The following is a 21,469-nucleotide window of genomic DNA, read 5'->3' on the forward strand; positions in this document are numbered from 1 at the left end:
GTATATTCATAATATAAATTCAATATAATTTTATGTATTTTATTTATAAATTAAATATTTTATTTGTAAATGATATATGTTATAATAGTATAATATACTATACAAATCTAATTATATTTTATCATATATAAAATATTTATATCACGTAGATATATATCTTACATATAAAATTATATGTGTGAATTATATAAAGCACATATAATTTATATTATTTTCCATTATGCAATATTACATTATATAATTTAAAAATTATTGCTGTATTACATAGTAGACAATTATTATCATTGGTACATTGCCAGTGCTTCAAAAGCAATATTATATAATGTTATATATTTGTTATGTTGATGATAACATTTTTTTTTTTTTTGGCTGCGTTGGGTCTTCATTGCTGCACGCAGGCTTTTCTCTGGTTGTGGCGAGCAGCGGCTACTCTTCGTTGTGGTGCGTGGGCTTCTCATTTCAGTGGCTTCTCTTGTTGTGGAGCACAGGCTCTAGGCACGCAGACTTCAGTAGTTGTGGCACACGGGCTTAGTTGCTCTGTGGCACGTGGGATCGTCCCAGACCGGGGCTCGAACCCGTGTCCCCTGCATTGGCAGGCAGATTCTTAACCGCTGCGCAATGAGGGAAGCCCAGTGATAACATTTGTTGATTCAGTCTTCAGTGGGAATTCCTCTGGTCATTCACCTCTAAATATGACAGTAACTTGTGCTGGAGGTAGATGTTCTAAGGAAGTGTTTCTCTATTCTGTTCCACTAAGGATAGCTTGCAAGATGGATGCTGAGTTGTTTAAATGCTTTCAACACGCATGAAAAGATGATCATACGGGCTTCTTTCTTTGATCTAGCAATGTGGTATTGCTATCTTTCCTAATCATCCTTGGCATTTCTGGAACTAAATCCTCCTTGGATTTTTTTCCCTAGAAGTTGCTAGTATTTTATTTGAGACTTTACATGTCTTTTGTTGTTAGTTGGGATAACAGAGGCTGCTAAACAAACCACAAAATTTCAGCTGCTTAACAATAGACGTTTATCTCTTGTTCATAAACAGTCCAGAGAGGGTTTTCCTCGACAGCAAACCCTTCAGGCACTCAAGCTCCTTTGGTCTTGCTGCTCCACCATCCCCCAGAGCCAGGGTGGCAAACTTTTTCTTAAAGAATAAGCTGAGGTCTCTAAGCTGTCACAGCTACTCATCTCAGCTGCTGTAGTGGGAAAGGAGCCATAAGCAATATGTAAACAAATGGCCATGGCTGTGTTCCAATAAAACTTTATTTACAAAAACAGACAGCAGGCTCACAGGCCCTAATTTTGCCAACCTGTGCCCTACAGTCTCATCATCCTCTGGATCTAGCCAGTGAAGAGGAAAGAAAAAATGAAAAGGTCCACCCACACGTTTAAAAAGCCTCAACCTGGAGATGTACACATCGCTTCCACTCACATCCCACTTTGAAAACAGTACACACGGCTGGCAGGGGTGGTGTTCCCTGGCTGAACAGCGATTTCACAGCAATGTCTCTGCACTTCGGAAGGGGGAACATAAAATCTGATGAACGGCTTTTAGTTAAGAGTCTGAACAAGAGTCGTGCTGTGGGTACCAAAAAACGAGCATCTGAGAGGTAACTGACGTTGCATCATTAGATGACCGGTAGAATATGTCAGTGTGAACAAAAGGAAGAGTCAAAGATGACAGTGAGGTTTCCCTCTTGGTCAACTGAGTAAATGACAGCCATGTATCAAGAGTGGAGGAGCAGATCTGGGGAGAGATGATGAATTCCCGCTTCAACTGTTGCAGCTGATAGGTCTGCAGGAACTCCAAGGGCAGGGATTCGATAAGCAGTAGATTCTATCCAACTAGACTTCAGAAGGAAGTATTGGTCTAGAGCTGTAGACTTGGGAGACTTTAGTGTGTGCGGTAATTTAAACTGATGGACTCGATAAGCCTGCCCTTTCGTTTATTGAGTTCTTCATTTAATATTTATGGAACATCTTCTATGTGTCAGACACTAGACAAACGTACAAAAATTTCTGGTCTAACAGAGCCTATATTATAGTGCAGGAGACACAGACAACACACAAAACCCATAACTAATTATATATCCCAATAAAAGGTGATAGTTGCTGTAAAAATAGAAGCTGCGCAGGGTACAGAGAATCAGGAGTGCCCGGTAGACGGGGTGTGAAGGGGGAGCTGGGGGTATGAAGGATGTATAAGAAGCAAAGAGGGCTAGGGGGCTCTCATGTAGGAAGATGTAAGACAGAGGCAGGGATCTGTGAAGAATAAAGAGAAGGCATAGCTAGCGAAAGAGGTGGAGGATATAGGTTGACCTCATCCAAGGAACGTCCATGCCTCAGGCTCTCTAGCGGTAATCTTTCAATGTGCATGAGTTCCTGTGGGCAAGGCCGTGGCATCCTGTGAAGTGTCAGAGAGGCAGAGGGAGTTGCTCAGCGACCGGTTGTAGAGACGGCGCTCTGAGTAGCCCTTCCGGCGGTGGTGGTGATGCCGACCCCTCACCTATCTGTCACTTCTTGGGGTCGCATCACCCACCCTCGGTGAAGTGGTGACTCAGGGCTGTGGTTTTCTGTGTATCCTTCTCCTGGCATCTGTGTATTTTTCCTCCTCTGTGCACGTGCCTTTCCAGATGTGTTTACATTTTCCAGCTCCCTCTGCAGCTGTGCGTCTGTGTTTCTGCCAAGCCCTGAGCGAAACACTCATGGTCTCCCTCCCTCCCGGTTTTATTCAAGACCAACTCTTCTCCATCCCAAACATACAATAATCCAGAACCTCTCTCAGTGCAGGGAGGGAAGGATACTGTAAGACAGGGAACCAGCCCCTACTCTGGGATTTTTCTTCTCTTTCCCAGATGTCCCCCCTCTTGCACTCAGCTGAATGACTGTAGCAAATCGTTTCCCCCCAAACTTTCCTCTCCTTTCTGGGGTGCCAGCTAGTCATCCGTCTTCCAGCCTGCAAGTTTATTTTCTGAGTCAGGTAGAATTTTACAGATTCCCTGGGGAGGAAACATAGGTTTGTGTGACCAGAGTGACGCAATGTGGATGAAGAGGGGGCCTTGTGGTTTTACTGACACAAAAGGAGGCTTGGGGCGCCTCGTGGCTACATCTCAGAACATACACCTGTTTCCCTGATTCTCCTTCTTAGAAAACCTCTAACAGCTACTCTCTCTCAGGCCAGAACGCCAAATACAACAAGTATAACATTACGTGGGAGTGATGATTTACGAGAACAGAGACTGTACACTGGAGTTGAGCCTGGCTTTGTTCTGCTTACACGTGGTCATTGTCACTTAGCATCCCTCAGTTTTGAGAGCCCTACTCCAAGCCTGTTAATCCTCTCTCTGGTCATCCGGGTGTCTTCTTAACTTGCCAGGAGCATCCCTTAGGTACCAAGGAAGCTGGCTTCTGCTTGGGTAAAAGAGAACCGCAGCTGGCTTTCCCAACTCTTCAAACAGTGGAAGGGTCCCGGCATCCTGCTCTAGTGGACAAGCTCCTCCCCCTGAAGTGTCCTCCTCTTTTCCTTGAACTCAGCCAGGCTTCCCACCTGAATCCCTGAGTCTGCTTTTCAGCTCTTTTTTTTTTTTTTTTTTTAATTGAACCTGTGATTCAGAGTATACAGCACCACTATCCAAGATAAAGCAGTTCTTTTTATCACCGTAACCCTTCGACACAGGAAAGCAACGTTTCTGTCCGCCAGGGATGGCCCAGGAGTCATCCATTTACAAGCGTCGTGTACATTTTTCTAGAAGATCCTACGCTAGTCGTCGCTCACCTGTAAGCCCAAGGCTCAGACTTTATAACTAAACAGAACAAAAATTCTTGTTGACTAAGTATCCAGTCATTCTTCAGAGACTCTGGAAGTCTGACCACTGTCCGATCATGCATCTTTAAGACAAATAGACAATAACCATGGCCCTAAGGCAGATGGTAGCGCCGTTTGCTTTGGCATAACTTTCTCTGTCATTCCATAATGAGAAGTTATTTCCAAAGCGTGAATAATCCTTGGGGCAAAGAAACACACGGAGGCATACGTGATAAATACTTTTCTGAGGAAGGTTCTGGAAAGGGGGTGGGAAAAGAGAAGTAGGAAGCCAGTAGCTTTGAGGGGGGCGGTGACAGGGAGGAGAGTTAGGGTGCTCTGAGACAGTGCTAATGTATCTTTGCCCACCTAAGAATTCGTTCCTGGAGAATTAGCCTCGAAAGCTGTTACGGGACAAGTGTTTATGCAGCTGGATTGTTTTTCACAACTCGTGTGTTCCTAGCATCAGGGTCTATCTAGAGACTTAAAGCCCATTTCTGAAGTGCCTGGGATCTGAGGAAAAAGAATGCTCGTTCCTCCAAAATTCCACTTTGATCTATTTCCATCCTAAAGGCATCTGACCCCCTGCAAGGGCAGTAGGTTCGGTCTTTGTTGGACGGCATAATCCATCTCCTCCGGACTGTGGTGTCTTCAGTGTACTGAAATCTCTTTAGGCAAGAGCCACTCTTAAACTATAGCTACTGTCACCGGACCACCTCCTCCCTTAGGAAGTGGATTTGGCTTCAGTCTCTTCCAGGAGGACATGGGGAAGTCTGATCATGAATTAAAATAGCTGTCATGCGAACACCGCTCAGGCTTGCAAACAGATAAGCGAGCGAAGTTTGTTCTCACATTCCCACCCCATGCTTTCCAGCCCCTGGTGTGGGTCCCGGCGGAAAGGTAACCAGGACTCCAGCGATCGCATTTTCATCTTGGAATTTTAAATGTTTATTTAAGCAGAGGCGAGTCCAACTGATTCATTCATCCAATCACTTCCGAGAAAGAGGGGGAAAGTGCCGAGTCACCAGGCCGAGATCCCCAAGGGGCCGGTGCCCAGAGACAGCCCCGTGGGCATAGCCTGGGGGTGAGTCAGGGCTTCCAGAAGCAGGTCCTTGTCATCACAGCGCCTGACGTGTCTCCAGGGACAGCAGCCAGCGCCCTACTCTCCCGCAGTGGCCAGTGAGCCCCGCGCCCGCCGTGGGGGATTGGAGCAGGGGCCTGGGGTCACAGCACGGAGACGACAGACTTTGCTTGTTCCTGAAGCAGCCAGATAAGGTGACCTTCGTCCCTCTCCACCGAGCCCGCCTTGAACCAGGCAGGAGAGGGGGGAGCGCGCAGCCTTTCCTGTGACACTCCTCCTGCTCTGGGGAAGGTCTGTCTTTGCTTTCCCGGGAGGAACCTCTCAGTGTTTCTGGCTCCGGAGTTGGGCTGACCTTTGCAAAGCTGACCACAGGATAAACTGCCTCTTGGGTGGTCTTTGTTTTATTTTTTTTAAATTTTTTTTGTGGTACGCGGGCCTCTCACTGCGGTGGCCTCTCCCATTGTGGAGCACAGGCTCCGGAGGCACAGGCCCAGCGGCCATGGCTCACGGGCCCAGACGCTCCGCGACATGTGGGATCCTCCCGGACCGGGGCACGAACCCGTGTCCCCTGCATCGGCAGGCGGACTCTCGACCACTGCGCCACCAGGGAAGCCCCCCTTTGTTTTATTTTTGATCGTGGTGAACTTGAGACAAGCAGACACTGCTACCAAAAACAATAATAACAACAATGGCAGCTAGAAATGACTGGACACGTGTGCGTCAGGGACCATGTGAATAACATATAAAACATGTAAAGCGCAGTGCTTTTACATGCGTTATTTTAATCCTCAAAACCCCGAGAGGTGACTCTGATGATGTTGCCCATTTGATGGATGGGGAAGTTGAGGCTCTAAGAAGTTGAGTAATTCATCAGCAGTCACTCCACCACCGAAGTGGTAGAACAAGAAACAAACCGACCTGTCTGGCCCACACGGACCACACTGAACACCACGAACCTCAGCTCCAAAGGAAGCCACTGCCACGCTCTCGGGGGCCTCTTGCTGTCACCGTTCTCATCAGCAGGGGCTGAGCCTAGTGTGGGCTCATCTGTCTGCCCTGTCGCTCACCTTCTGGCCTCGCAGTCAGAGATCCAAGCCCTTTGTGGTGCTGGGGGACTGGCAGGGCCCCCCGTGGTCGGCTCTCTGAGTGTGGACAGCCTCTGAGGGGTCCTCAGTGTGTCTGTCGGCTTATTCTGACCTGGTACAACATGCTTTTTAGAAACTAGATGGGAGTCATTTTGGGGGCCTTGGTCTTCACCCTGTGTTTGTTCATTCAGGTGTGAGCAACTACCCTGTATGTGGTTGCATGTACTCACGGCTTCTTCGTGTATACAGTTGCACGTACTCACGGCTTCTTCGTGTATACAGTTGCACGTACTCACGGCTTCTTCGTGTATACAGTTGCACGTACTCACGGCTTCTTCGTGTATACAGTTGCACGTACTCACGGCTTCTTCCTTGACTTAAGCAGAGGAACCTCTTTAAATGATGGATGTCACTTGTAAAGTAGACTCCTCGAAGCTGTGTGTCTCCAGGACCTGGATCTTAAAGTAATCCAGTCCGGTGGCTGGGAGAGTTACTTCTTCATCCTTCCCACACCAGCTCTGCTCATCACCACCCTGTAACTTCCCTTCTGTGCCCCGCAACTCTTGCCAGGTGCCCTCCCCTTTTCTGTCATCCTGTCCACCCTCATTTCAGGCTCAGCTCCATCCCACCTCGCCTGGGAGTGAGTCTGCCTGGACGACCCACATCTCCATCCCCTTTGTCTGCTAGCCACCAACAGCACTCACCAGGCAGTCTAGTCCTCGACAGGTTCTCCGGTTATGTCCCGTGCAGATAGACGGATAGCATCCTTCTCGTGGTTTCCGTATCTTCACCATACTGTATCTGATTATACTTCTGCTTCTCTCTACTCCTCTCTGAGTGGGAAGGCTGGAAGTGAACAAAATAGTTGAGGAATGTTCCATCCAATTCTGGGGAAAATGGGACTGGTTACCAACTCCTTTATTCCAAACACTCTACTTCTAGGACGTTTCCACATCATTCCAGGCAGGTGCCAAAGTGAAAAGGACACGCTGACTTATGGCCACAACAACAGGGCTTCACAATCCTCCCAATCCCTTTTCTGAGACAGTGGCAATGAGATCGAAGTGATCGCCTGCCTTCTTTCTTCTCACAGTCAAGATGTCACGTTCAGTCCTTCAGATCTCAAAAACTCGAGTAAAAGATGTGGAGGATGGAGCTGTCCTCAGTACGTGTGTGCCGAGAAAGAAATGGGCGTTGGCCGATTTCTACGCTACCCCTCCCCACTGCCACCAACCCAGCGGGTCTTGCGATGTTCCCTAAACAACATATATCTGTCGACCTCCCGGGAGGGGTATTGATTTTCCCTCCGCCTCTGCTGGAGGCTCTGAGCATACAAAGGCTGGGCCTGTGTCTTAGCTCGGTCGCTAAAGAACTGGGGGACCTGGATCTTGCGATGTCCTCGTCTGCAAAACAGAGATGAGAGAATGTGGTCCTTCCTCTGACTTCCTGGACCGTTCTAAGGCCTAACACAAGTTGATTGTTTCTGTTACTCCTGCCACTGCTAAGTGAACTGCTGATGCAAACCACTGTTTTTCTCATTTGTTATCTTTCCCCTTGAAACTATTGAAGGGGGATAGTTGGGGGATTAAGAGAGAAATTTTCTCTCTTTCTCCCATCCCCGCCCTTCTTGTAACATTTCCAGGCGTGTTAGAATGCTTGGACAACTTTGCAGTTTGGTTAATTCCCTCTCATTTGCACGCGTTTGGGACATGATCCTTGATGCGGGTGGAGGTGGCAGGGGGCGGGGGCGTCGTCTTTGTCACACGAAGTGTCAGATCACACAGAGAAGATCCGTACCATTCAGACTGAAGGAGGTGGGGAGGGAGTGTAATGCTACAGCTCTCCCCACGGTGGTCCTGTTGGGCAGGGCAGGCTGGCTGCCCCCAGGGGCTGGTACGGTCACACACGCAGGGCTCTCTGAGTTGGTCTTGCCTCACGGTCTACGCCAAGTAAATCCCAATGAAATGCTGTGGCTTCTGAGGTGGGGAGGGCTTAACACCCACTCCCCCCCAGCAAATCCCATGCCCACCTGGCCCTGAATAATACATGTCATCTTTTCAACAGGGACAAAGCCTTTAATTCCACAACTAGAAGTGGGACCTGAAATTTCAATGAAAACGTGGTTTCTAAAGTAAAGAAATTAACAGGTTGAGTTTACAATGGAAGGTATTCATGGAGGCTCCTGGAAGGACCTTCCTAGGAAGATCGCAGGCACATGATCCCCTGGAGAAAGGGGAAATGGCATATAAATTCCTTCACACTGTGTGAAAATGACAGAGGGAGGCTTCTTTGCAGAGCCCCGGTGGGGGGGGGGGGGGGGGATGTTGCTGTAAGAAAAGAAGGGAAGGGTGTGAGCTAGCTCTGGACCTTAAAATAGAGAGGGAGGGAGGAGGGAGAGACCAGATGGGAGAGAAGAGTGACTCCTGAATGCAAAGAAAAAGTTGACATTTGTCAAATACCCGCTGAAAGCCCTTTCTGTTAGAAAGTGAATAGGTTTCTGATGCAAATATAGGAAAATACTGGCATATATTTATTTCAGGTGATTCACATGTTTTATATTATTCTCTGTACTTTTCTATTATGTCAAAAATTTTATAGTCAAAGATAAGGGCCCCTTGGGAAATAAAAGTTGGAAAACAAAAGTTCCCATTCATACAATGAAATATTGTGTAGCTGTTACCAAAACATTGAGGAAGATCTCTGAGTTCACATGTAAAGATCTCCAAGATACACTGTAGGGTGAAAAAAGCAAGTTTCAGTACAGTGTCTTTCACTCAGTCCTGTCTGTTTGAAATGCTTTTTCAATATGTGCGTGTCCTGCTGTATGGATAGAATTAAGTCTAGAAGAGGGAATAAATCATTAACGGAAGTGGGATGGTTACGTACCTTGTTATGTACGTTTCCTATGGTATGAATTTTTATAAGTAAACATTACTTCTATAATCACAGAAAAGTAATAATGACTTTTATAAAGAAATCTTGAAACCAAGGAGCAGCAACGCTGGTCCCCGGGCCTTTCCAGGTTAGCAGGCTGCCCAGCGGGCCAGTAACTGGAGTTCCCACCTGCCCTGTCCTGGTCCGGCCTCTCTCCTGATTTGACACTTGCGTGTCTGAGTGAGGGTCCGTGACAGATGCCAGCAGTGGTGGTGATGACAAGCCCCAAACCACATTCATTCCATTACTTCCAGCTCCTTGCTGCCTCTCCAATCTCCACAGTGAGAGCTCCTCTCTCTTATCTGCCCCAAGCCTGAGTCAAAAGTTCTTGTCAGTGTAACTGCAGAATACCAGGCTGGAAACCTTGCTGATAATACATAAATTCCTTTCGAAGACCTGTGCCTGCAAGAGGGTCACAAGAGCTGTGTAGCCTCAGCACATTTTGTACTGTGCATTTGGATAATAAGCCAGAGGAGATTTGGCAATTAAAAAACATAAGGGAGGGACTTCTCTGGAGGCACAGTGGTTAAGAATCCACGTGCCAATGCAGGGGACACAGGTTCGAGCCCTGGTCCGGGAAGATCGCACATGCCGCGGAGAAGCTAAACCCGTGCGCCACAACTACTGAGCCTGCGCTCTGGAGCCCACGAACCACAACTACTGAGCCCACGTGCCGCAACTACTGAAGCCCGCGTGCCTAGAGCCTGTGCTCTGCAACAAAAGAAGCCACTGCAGTGAGAAGCCCGCGCACTGCGACGAAGAGTAGCCTCTGCTCGCTGCAACTAGAGAAAGCCCGCGTGCAGCAGCCAAAAATAAATAAATAAATAAAATCACAGTACTAGAAATGATCAAAATGATAAAAAAAGAAAACACATAAGGGACATAAAAGGATGTCACGACAGTCCCATCTGGTCTGGTAACCCCACTCCCCAAGCCAATGTCTGGGTTTCCCTCCCGAGACCACGCAGGCTGCTGGGGAAGAATCTGAGCACGTGTGATTCGCTGGGGATTTCCAAAATAGAGACAAAGATGAGAGGAATAACGACAAAATCCAAATAATAAAAATAAATAAGTAAAGATCGCACTCCAGTTTCTGAAACACGGTTATGGCTTTTACAAACAGATATGCGTTCGTTGAGTGGGGCTTTGGGACATTCTGGTGACAGCTCTTCTGACACTTAGGAATTTAAACTTAGGAGCTCCCTGTCTTCTCCTTAATAGCAAAGTTCGCGAAACATTTTGCGCCGGTTGCCCCGCTTTATGTTTGAACACGATGCAGATGGCCCTCTGTCATTTCAGTTTCACCTCTCGTCGTAAAGCCCCAGGGAGACAGGGACCTTCTCCTCCTGCACCCGGTGGCCCCTGTTCTTTCCTTCATCTTCCCTGATTTAGCTTCAGGAAGATAGGGCTCACATACAGAATGTGCAGGAATGGATCAATCTGAAAATGAAGTTTAATAAAGATGATAGACCTCTGATATGTCACTCATTCGTCCCTGTCAAACGTGTCACTTTTATAAACACAAGTTCCCCTGTATGGAGTAAATAGAGGGGAAAGCAAGTCATTTTAAATATATCTCCACTCCTACCTTGAACTGGAAACATGTGAGGAGGTAGGTAACTGCTCCTAAAAGGGAAGCACTGCCACTGACCCAGTTCTTCTTGGCTTTCACTCCCTCAGGTAACCAGGTGAGTTTCTCCAAATCAGCGGATGCATTTGCCTTTGAGGAGGACAGCAGCGATGGGCTTTCTCCGGATCAGACTCGAGGTGAAGACCTCCAGGGCTCAGCAGGATCCCCCCCAGACATGAAAGCTACAGAGACCCCTTCAGCGGGTCCTCGGGGGAAAACCCAGGTAAACAGACCACATCTCAGCCTGTCACCTCTTCAGTCTTGAAATCAGTGGTGCTGAGGTGGTTTTGCTTAGAGACCCCAGAGATGTCTCTTCATGGCACGTCATCTTGATCCTTCTTCTCACCCTGTTCGGTCCAGGGGTCTGTGTGTCAGGGCAAAAGCTTCCAGATAACACCGAAAGAGAATCCCCAGAAATATGCCCTTTTGACTTATGTTTTCAGTATCTACTCTGTCAAGTAGATCTCTTTTATCTCCACTTTTAGAGACAAGGTAGAAATGAGGCTCTCCAAGATGAGATGACCAACCAACAGTCTCCTGGAGAGAAAGGGCCTCAGCAGGACTGGTTTCAAAGCCCACGGTCTTTCCAGGCACTGAGTTACCACCGTAGGACCCTGGGGAGCGGGAAGCAGAAGGCGCTGATGGGCTACAAAGCTGGAGCCCCGAGCCGGTTCTACCCTTAGCAGGCGTCTACCTGCCGAACCCCTGGAGCAAGGACCACTTCCAGCCCCAGCCCAGACACAGCATTCCCCTTTTTCTGGACAAATCCACAGACTGTCGAGATGTGAGAAATGGATATTGCACATACTGTTAAAAGCACACTTATTAGGAGCAGTATAATGATGGCTGACATCATCTACTGCCATTATTAAGTGCCCACTGTATACCAGGGCCAGTGCTAGGCACCTTGCAAGCGTTTTCTGTTAGATGTTGCAGAGAAGGAAGTGAGGCTGAGTAGCTGTGTGGCCCCAGGAGCATGCAGGGTCCCCCACCAACACCTGGAGCTCCCCCTCTATGAGCCACACCCAGGCTTGCTGGGACCTTTCCTTGGCCTGGCAGGATGGTATTCCCAGAGCCCCCAGAGGAGATGAGTGTAAGGCCCACACAGGAGGGGGAGGGGTCGCACTCGTGGGACAACGAGATGTGAATCTTCCACCACATCCTGGCTCTGGAGAGACCCCTCCGACCTCAGCCCCTACCCTTCAGGAAGCGTTTACTGCTCTTGGCCTCACAGGAATTCGATGACTTGAAATCAGATATTTTATATATATGATGTATATTTTATTAACAGATATTATTTTATATATTTTAATTATATAGAGATATCTCATTTTTATTATATATGGATATTTTATATCTGTATGTACTTCCAATTTTTTAAATTGAGGTATAATGGACAGATACCATTATATTAGTTTCAGGTGTACAACATAATTGTTTGATATTGTATATATCGCGAAATACTTAATGTATACAATGTATACAATATCAGGTGTACAAAATAATTGCTTGATATCGTATCTATGGTACATATACACGTGTATTGTGTATTTCACAATATGTACGATAGATACAATATATCATTGTATGTATTGTGAAATGATCACCAGGGTAAGTCTAGTTCACATCCATCTCCACACATGGTTACAAATTTTCTTTCTTGTGATGAGAGTCTCGTAAGATCTACTCTCAGCAACTTTCGGAGAGACAATACAGTATTGCTAACTATGGTCACCATGCTGTACATTACACCCCCAGGACTTACTGTATAGCTGGATGTTTGCACTTTGTAAACCGTATTAGATAGTGTATTTGAAAACATTTTTACACTGTAAAGCATGCAGGGATCAGGGGCAGTTTCGGGGATTATTTACCACGACGCTGTTTCCTGAAACGGTGCTGTTACCGGTCGTTGTCAGGCCCTTCTTCACTCCATCAGAACAAAGCCAAGGCTGCCCAGGAGGAAATGTGGAACAGGAGGGAGACGGGAGACAGAAAAAGCAGAGCCCAAAGAGCCGTACGTTCATTGTGCAAGAGTTTATAATCAAAGCATTTTTCCTGCCCCTGCATCCCGCAGCTGGTCTCTGCAGCCCAGCTTCTTTGATAACATCAAGCAGTGCATCAGACCATTTGTATCTTATTACTCTGACAGTAAATCCCTCAGCTTCTGATTTAAAGATGCTTTGGGGAGAAGACGCGTTCTTCTCTTTTTAACCTTTGGAGCGGGGCAGAAAGGGAGCAAACACTGAACAATGCCAGGCAAAATGCAAAGATCATCTTATGTCAGGCCACCCGGCAGCCTCATGTGACAGAGGAGGGCGCAGGCTCTGAGAGAAGGGGCGCTGCCGACCTTTGGTAGGCGCGGGGGCCCGGGGAAGGGCTGGGCTGCTCGGGGAGACCGTGGAGCAGCCCCTGCCCCTTTTTCAGAGTCATGGCCTAGGATTGTAGGGGAAAGAGAGAGGGCGCTTGGTCCATTTCAGAGTCCTCTGCATACGGGAGCGCGCCTTTCATAAAGGTTTTCCTGATACTACACACACACACACACACACACACACACTTACATATACACACATGTTCATATACACAGACATACACACACAGACACAAGTATACACACAGACACACGTGCAAAGGGATACATGTATATATGCACACATACATTACACAGGCGTACACACAGACACACAGAGAGACACACATGCACACAAATACAGAGACCCAGATGCGTACGCACACATACACATACCTACACACTTTCCCTCCATCTGCCAACCCCTGTTTCATCTAACTGTTTTGTTGTCCTACTTTCCCCCAAAGCTCCTACACCCACTTCTCCCACTTCCTCTCTTTTTCAATCCCACTGTCAATTCCAACAGGTAGACCTAGCCGCAGGTAGGTGGAACCCTCACCCAGGGTGACCAGATGTCCCAGTTTGCCTAGAACAGGCCAGTCCTATACCTGTCTGCTGGAATAATTATTAATCATGCCTGCTTTCTCTCTTAAAAGTGTCCTCAACTGGGTGACAAATTATATACACGACTCCTCCCGCTGGAGGACAGAATCTGATGTTCCTGAGATAAGAAGCTAGGATTAACACAGCAGACCCCGGGGGTGGGAGCGCGAGGCTCTCCCGCAACATTTCCACGTCACACAGTCTTTACTCCCGCATCCTAATAATGCTAAACTTTGGATTTTTAGGATCTTATTTCTGGCTCAGAAAATGAAAGGAATGACTCGGCCCCCCAGCCCGGCAACCAGTCAGACCCGGGGAAGCAGGGGCTCGGCCCCCTGGGCAACCCCGTCCCTGTACACGCTGCTGTCAAGGTAAGGTGGGCCGGCCTCCACGCCCGTCTGAGCACTCAGCTCACAGGGCCAGCTCGGGGCAGGGAGTGCTGAGTTAGGTCTGTCAACAGGGGGAGAGTCACACGGACCCACGGACGTGTTCCATCCACTGGGAGCATCGCAAGACAGGAGTTGAGACCTGGGCCATCAGTGTATATGGACCAAGGTGCTCTTGCCCAGCAGGGGTCTCCCCTGCAGTTGAAGACCCCCGCTGGGCAATGTTTGCCCTTCTTTGGGATCACAGCTCAGCCAGCCTGTTCCTGACTTAAAAGGCTTCATCATCTCAGCCTAGAGATAGACACAACTGACTGCAGTGCACACAGGCTTTGTACGTGGCGTAAAACAGGTGCAGGGCAGCTGCATTTGATGCAAGGGAAGCAAACCTGAAGGCCTTGCCTACAGCAGACCCTAGATCATTGAAGCCAGTCTCCCTATGGAAATAAAGACAAAGCAGAGGGTTACGCTCACAAGAGACACATAACTACAAGCACGATCACATACTTTCGGTTTAAGTTTCTCAGGATTATATCTAATAGTTCACAGAGCACTTTCTCCTCAGTTAGCTGCCTGGTAGTCATTTGACTTTCTTCGTTTTATCCCAAATAACTTCTGATTGATCGGGGGGCATGTTCTCTCAGCTCTAAAGCCACCGCTTGATGCTGAGATGATTCTTAAGACACGTTTTTTGAAAAGGTTGTAAATTGAGTTAGAATCAATGCTAAAGTAACGGTGCCCACCCGCCGCCCCCTCCGCTGCATGTACACGGGAGTGGTTTTCATCTTATGAATGGACGGCAGGTATTTCCGATTCCCAGTAGAGCTCCCCAGACTGCAGTGGCTTAAACCCAGCCTACAGTCCACTCAGCTCAACAGCGTTGAAAATAAGTGGCATGGATGAATTTTGTTCCCTGCAGCTGGAGGGTGGAGGGGATGATTCACTGATTTCTAACGTTGTGTGCCAAGAGAAATTGCGTCGGTATTTCTACCAAAGTATTTAAATTCTGCCTAATGCAAATGAGCAAAGCCTTCAGCCTCTTGGTACTAAGGGAGTATAATAGTTGCCCTGAGGAAGGACAGTCAGTTTCAACGAGGAGCAGGGTTGATAACCAGCTGGTCCAGAAGGACTTACGTGAAAGCCAACAGCTCTTCTGACTGGTCAGTGCCTGTGGGTTCTCAGCTGATGAATATTCATCATCTCTAAGCTAGGAGGCTGCTAGAGGGCTTCTCAAAGAAGGAAGCAACCCAGCTAGGGCAAAACATCTCTGCCCTATCGACTGCGTAAGCTTCACATAAGGCCATTGAGAGCATGCACAGGAATACTCTTTGAAAACTGTAAAATCCTCTATAAGAGAACGGTGCTCACGTTGCAGGCTCCAAGTAGTGCATATCAGGTTGAACAAAACATGATTCCTGGGCTTCCCTGGTGGCGCAGTGGTTGACAGTCCGCCTGCCGATGCAGGGGACGCGGGTTCGTGCCCCGGTCCGGGAGGATCCCACGTGCCGCGGAGCGGCTGGGCCCGTGAGCCATGGCCGCTGAGCCTGCGCGTCCGGAGCCTGTGCTCCGCCACGGGAGAGGCCACAACAGTGAGAGGCCCACGTACCGCAAAAACAAAAAAAACCCCATGATTCCTGCCCTCAACGAGCCTACAATCTAGTCTGATATCACAGCCACCACTAGTCCATATGGGGCTTTGAGCAAGTAAGAAAAATGTGCCCCAAAGGACTTGAATAGACATTTCTCCAAAGATAAACAAATTGCCCAACAAGCACACGAGAAGGGGGTTCCATGTCATTCGTTGTCAGGGAAATGCAGCTCCACACCATGACAGAATACCACTTCACACTAACTAGAATGGCTAACATTTTAAAAATGGAAAATAATAAGTGTTGATGAGGGTGTAGAGAAATCGGCACCCTCGTGCACTGCTGATGGAGATGTGAAATGGCGTGTCTGCGTGGAATGCAGTTTGGTGGTTCCTCAGTAAATTAAACACGGAATGACCACGTAACCCAGCAAATTCCACTCCTAGATACACACCCAAAAGAACTGAAAACAGGTGTTCCAACAAACATGTATGCGGGAATATTCATTGCAGCTCTGTTCCCAATAGTCAAAAGTTGGAACTAACCTAAATGTCCATCAAGTGAAGAATGGATACATAGGGCATATCCATGCAGTGGAAGATTATTCAGCCAGAAAAGGGAGTGAAGCACTGATTCTTGCTACAGCGTGAATGAACCTTGAAAACGTGCTGCGTGAAAGAAGCCAGACACAAAGCACCACAGTGTCTGATCCCATTTTTATGCAGTGCTCAGAATGGGCACATCCGTGGAGACAGTAAGCACGTTCGTGGTTTCCAAGGGAAGCAGGGGATGGGGAGTGACCGCTTAATGGGGATGGAGTGACTTTTCGAGGTGATGAACATGTCCTGTAGCCGGGTAGCGGTGATGGTCGCACCCCATTGTAAATGCGCTAACTGCCACTGGATTGAAAATGGTGACTGGGGATTTCTACGCTCCTTGTATTTTACCGCAATACAGAAGGAGAGTCCCCTTCCCCAGGTGGCCACAGCCCCCCATCAGGGCCAGTAGCCTCGGGAGCAGACCTGGGGCTGGATGTCCGTCTCCCTCCCCGCTCAGCAGGGTCTGCAGCAGTGTGACCGTTACGGGGCAGCCTCGAGTGTCATGAGACATGCAGAGGAGAGACCTCACTGTGGGTTAGGAAAGGCTTCCCAGGCGAGCCAGGGTTTGAGCCAGCCTCGAAGGATGAGCCGACGTCAGACAGTAAGCAGAGGAGGGAGTCGAGTCACAGATGGCAGAAAATGACAAGGAGGAGAGTCAGGAGGGGTGAGCCATTGGAGAGGAGTATGTTTAGGCAGCTTGGTGATGGTCTCCTTTGCAGGCTGCAGTTTGGACTTCAGTGTGCCGTGCGGGATGGACAAACTGAGTGCAGGTGGCTTGGGGGGCGTGCTGCGTGCCCGGCGCAGTATGTGTGCGAATTCGAGGCAGAAGGCCTTTAGGAAGTCGTGCCCTCTCTAGCTGCAGGCCCCACCACTCCCTCTTGCCTTACACTAACTTGCTTTATACATTCATGCCCAAGTCTTAAACCACTGGATTTGGGATCCAGGTCTGCTTTAGAAAGATGACTGTGCTCCCCTTCTATCGGCCATGCAGTTCTAGAAAGAAAACAAAAGCAAACCCACAGCCTTAGTATCCTCTGGTGTCAAAAATATGAAACTGTACAGTTCCAGGGATTCGGAGTTCCATGGGTTCAGCGGCCTTTGCCCCTCACTACCCAGAGAAAATGGTCCGATTTTCGTACCTTCTAAAATGTTCGGAGTCCCTATGTTAAGGCGACAGATAGAGAAAATGCCTTAGCCCCTGACTTAATTGCTAGACCCAGGGCTGCAGCTCCCCCAGACAAGCAAGTTCTAGGAGTGGGAGCGGAGGCTGCACCGGAGCAAAGCAGGGCAGAGCTGACTGTAGGAGCCCTGCAGAAACTCTCCCAAGTGCAGAAGACTGATTCATTACCTGGAGCGCAAACCGATGAATGAGCAGGGAGGAGAGCCCCTAGCCCACGGGAATACTTGAGTTCATTGTTCATTGGTCTCCAAGAAGAAGCCTCCCTGAGAAAACACAAAAAAAGGCTTCGGTGGAGGGATGCGCTGAGTCAGAGAAAACTTTTGTGGTTAGAACGGGGAAGCTGCCCAGTCACAACATGCCCGCCAGCTATTCAGGAGCCCCCTCTTCTGGACACTGCTGGTACCACACCTTCCCTCCCACTTGTCCCCAGATCCTCAAAAGACTCTACCATCACCATATCTATGTTCCTTTCAATCTTCTGTAATAAAGTCAGGGTTTGGAAATGTATGTTTTTTAACCAATTCCAGTATGGATCTATTGCTTTCCAATCTATGGAGGCCTTTGGATTTTAGGAGTGGGTTATAAATATAATCACACTGTCCTTGGAAATCTGTTACTATTTCAACAATATGTTTCACCATCCTTCCATTGATTACTGAGATCGAAAGTAGAGAATGTTTTTCCCAACTTGCAAGTGAGGTAATTGAGATGTCATGAAGTTGGATGATTGTACCATGTTGAAAAATGTGTCTTCACTTCTGAGCCTGTGTCCTTAACATTTTTCAAGGGTCCAAATCGTGCTCCATGATGGGTAACTTCTGGAAAGGTCCCAGTGGGTGACTAGCCCTTCTCATAGTCAATAAAGAATCTTTAGTTCAGAGGATGTCACTTCCTGATCTTATATCAGTGTTTGATGGGAAGGGGAATTGATCTTACGTTTGAGGTAACAGAGATCCACATTCTGGATTTTCAGAGGCAAGCTGAACTTCATCTGAGTTTACGTCATTAATAAGTCAGCGTACTAAGGGCTTCACTGAAGGTGATTACATGCATACAGATGAAAGAGCTTTCTTCTGAATCCATCCCAAGAGCAGAATATCTCCTTCGTTAGGCCGTCAGGTGGTTTTAGGTTAAGAAGTTGTCCTCGGGCTTCCCTGGTGGCGCAGTGGTTGAGAGTCCGCCTGCCGACGCAGGGGACACGGGTTCGTGCCCCGGTCCGGGAAGATCCCACATGCCGCGGAGCGGGTGGGCCCGTGAGCCATGGCCGCTGAGCCTGCGCGTCCGGAGCCTGTGCTCCACAGCGGGGGAGGCCACCACAGTGAGAGGCCCGCGTACCACAAAAAAAAAAAAAAAAAAAAAAAAAGAAGGTGTCCTCATGAAACACAAGTGTACCTCTCCCTCTCCTCCGGGAAGGAAATTCCCCTGGAGCCACTTCTAAGACTCAAGGCTCCCCGCCTCAGGGGTGTCCTTCCTTTGCGATGCCTTTGTAGTGGATTTGTCCGTTAGGTACCTTAACGTCCAGGATCTCTTTGTGCATCCTGCCTTTGCTGTATTGTGTGTCGGGGGTTCAGGAACATCCATCCCATGAAACCTCCTAGAGATACATTCATGATGCCAAGCGATTCCCATCCATCACCTAAAGCACATGCCGTTTCTCCATCCGCTTTGCAGTCCAAGTCCTTGAGCGACAGTAAGAACCGCCACAAAAAGCCCAAGGACCCCAAGCCAAAGGTGAAGAAGCTCAAATATCACCAGTACATCCCCCCGGACCAGAAGGCCGAGAAGTCCCCTCCGCCCATGGATTCCGCCTACGCCCGGCTGCTCCAGCAGCAGCAGCTGTTCTTGCAGCTGCAGATCCTCAGTCAGCAGCAACAGCACTGCTTCAGCTACCCCGGGCTCCACCAAGCTCAGCTCAAGTAAGTCAGGCAAGCCCAGGCTGGCGCCTGGGGGCAGACGCTGCTGGTGGCTTCTCTGGCTGAGGCCCCCCCCGGGCCAGCCCCTGGGGACCCAGCGAGTCCTGCGCTGCACCGCATCCTGGTCGGGTGTGTTTAGAGTATGACGGTTCAGAAACCACGCCCACTTTTTCAGGGACGGAAGGCCGGGAGGAAGCAGGTACATCAGTGCCCCTGGTAAGAGGCCTCTTTGGGGAAAGCATTAGCGCTAGAGAACGGAGGGGAGGAGCCATCTAAGAATGTAACGCTGGAATTGGGAGCCAGTCCAATAGTGATTACGTTTCAGGAATTGGCTCAGGGCTGAGTGACTGGGTGACAGCCTCAAAGATTGACTCCTGAGCCCAGTGTGTGATCTCACAGTTAGGTCACCTTGTAAAGGGTCTTTCCCCTCAACCATGAAGTTGGGATGTAGGTTCCCGCACCTGCCTCTGTTCAGCCTCGGGTCATGCTGGTGATCATGCCACGTGCTGTACGCGATCAAGCTTCGTGCGCACGCTCCTTCCTCCCCAGGACAGGGCATCTGCTAAATCACAGATGGATGGGCCTCTCCCGCGGCCACAGTCTCCACCACTCCCTCTTGTCTCCCCAAAACTAGCTTGAGGGGTGCTTGCCACTTGCCATCTGGCCCACTCTGGTTCTTCCTCACCCTGCCACTTCTACTGATTTATTATTACGTTGCACTGATTATTGTTGCTGATGTATTTATTATTACACGCCTGATCCTTCTGGGCAATTAGTTTGTGATCCAATCTAATTGCAAGCCACCCCCTAAGGGTTCTGGTCACCCAGTTTTCCCCACACTGCCAAGCAACTCTCTGACACCAGCTGGGTGTTCTACAATTCAACTCAATTCCGATGCTCTCTCCCCGGAGATCGTGTCAGATCCCGCAGGTTGAGGGCTCAGTCCCACAAGACTGTCCCCTCCCCCTTCGGACACCAATCACAAGTCCAAGTTGTCACCTGTGCTTCTGACAGACCAGCTACAGATGGGAGGTTCCAACAGTCCCCTCCTTGGGTTCGATTAATTTGCTAGAGTGGCTCAGGGAACTCAGAGAAACATTTTACTTACTAGGTAACCGGTTTATTGTAAAGGCACGTAACTCCCCATGGGAACAGCCAGATGGACGAGACGCTTGGGGCAGGGTACATGGGAGGCAGGCAGAGCAGCTATGGCCCCTCCAGGTGCACCAGCCTCCCCAAGTCTCCACATGCTACCCAACCCAGAAGCTCTCCAAACCCCATCCTTTTGGGTTTTTATAGAGACGTCATTACATAGGCACGGTTGATTAGATCATTGGCCATTGCCGATATCAGTTCGACCTCCAGCCCTCTGTCCTCCCCAGAGGTCGGGAGCGAGACTAAAAGTTCCAACCCTCTAATCACATGATTGGTTCTCCAGGCCACCACCCTCCATCCTTAGGTGGCTTCCAAGAGTCACCTCATTAGGATAACAAAAGACAGCTCTGCGCTCTCATGACTTAGGAAATCCCAAGGGTTTTAGGAGCTAGGCCAGAAACCAGGATGAAGACCAAATATATATTTCCTATTCTAAATCACAGTATCGCACCCCCAGATGTATAGCTGGCTGTATTTGATGGTATTTTAAGTGCCTCTTTTCTGTTTGTTTTTCAGGGAACCAAATGAGCAGGTGGTCAGGAATCCAAACCCTCCTTTAGCACCGCTGAGCAATACCCCTTTGTCTCCTGCCAAAAACAGTTTTTCTGGACAAACTGGTGTCTCTTCTCTCAAGCCAGGCCCGCTCCCATCCAACCTAGATGATCTGAAGGTATACGGTTTGACATGATTTTCTTTCTTCTTTTAACAAATATATATTTTTTTAACCACTGTGGTTGGATACCCAATAGAACAGAAGACCGGGGGCTCCCAGCTCAGCTCTTCTCTTAATGTTTCTGCCTCTCACATTCCTCCTTTGCAATGAGTCATTGTAAGAGTCAAATAGAATCGTATACGTGATAGCCCTTAGCGCAGAGGGCGGCTTTGAGATTGATACAAGTTTCCGATGGCCAACTTCACGATGAACTTCTACCAGTCTCTTGAAATAAGAAAAACAAGAGCCACGTCAAGAGCTTTTCATGAATCTAACTGCGTTCAATGTATCTGACCAGTCTTTATTTGAAGTATTTATTTCCCCACAATGTTTTGAATGTCAAAACGTCCTTTCCATCGGGAAATGACGGCAGCAGTGGATAGAAGTTGAGTGTTTCTGGTGTTTTATTTCTTTTTCTTCCATCAGGATGCTATTAAATACGGAGAATAGT

General features: G+C 48.5%; 1 protein-coding gene across 3 annotated transcripts in view; it reads left to right on the plus strand.

Annotated features, from left to right (window-relative positions):
* The window catches only part of MYOCD (myocardin), a gene marked incomplete at both ends in the record, with an annotated part of 89,863 nt that overhangs the window by 51,303 nt on the left and 17,091 nt on the right, over positions 1-21,469 (plus strand). For all 3 annotated transcript variants that reach the window (XM_082859875.1, XM_082859876.1, XM_082859877.1), the window contains 4 exons: positions 10,585-10,757; positions 13,733-13,858; positions 18,910-19,154; positions 20,823-20,976. In XM_082859875.1, coding sequence (XP_082716001.1) covers positions 10,585-10,757; positions 13,733-13,858; positions 18,910-19,154; positions 20,823-20,976 — 698 coding nt within the window. The remainder of the gene's footprint in view (positions 1-10,584; positions 10,758-13,732; positions 13,859-18,909; positions 19,155-20,822; positions 20,977-21,469) is intronic.

This window comes from Leucopleurus acutus (genome assembly GCF_964270905.1).
Source record: "Leucopleurus acutus genome assembly, chromosome: 19".
NCBI lineage: Eukaryota > Metazoa > Chordata > Mammalia > Artiodactyla > Delphinidae > Leucopleurus > Leucopleurus acutus.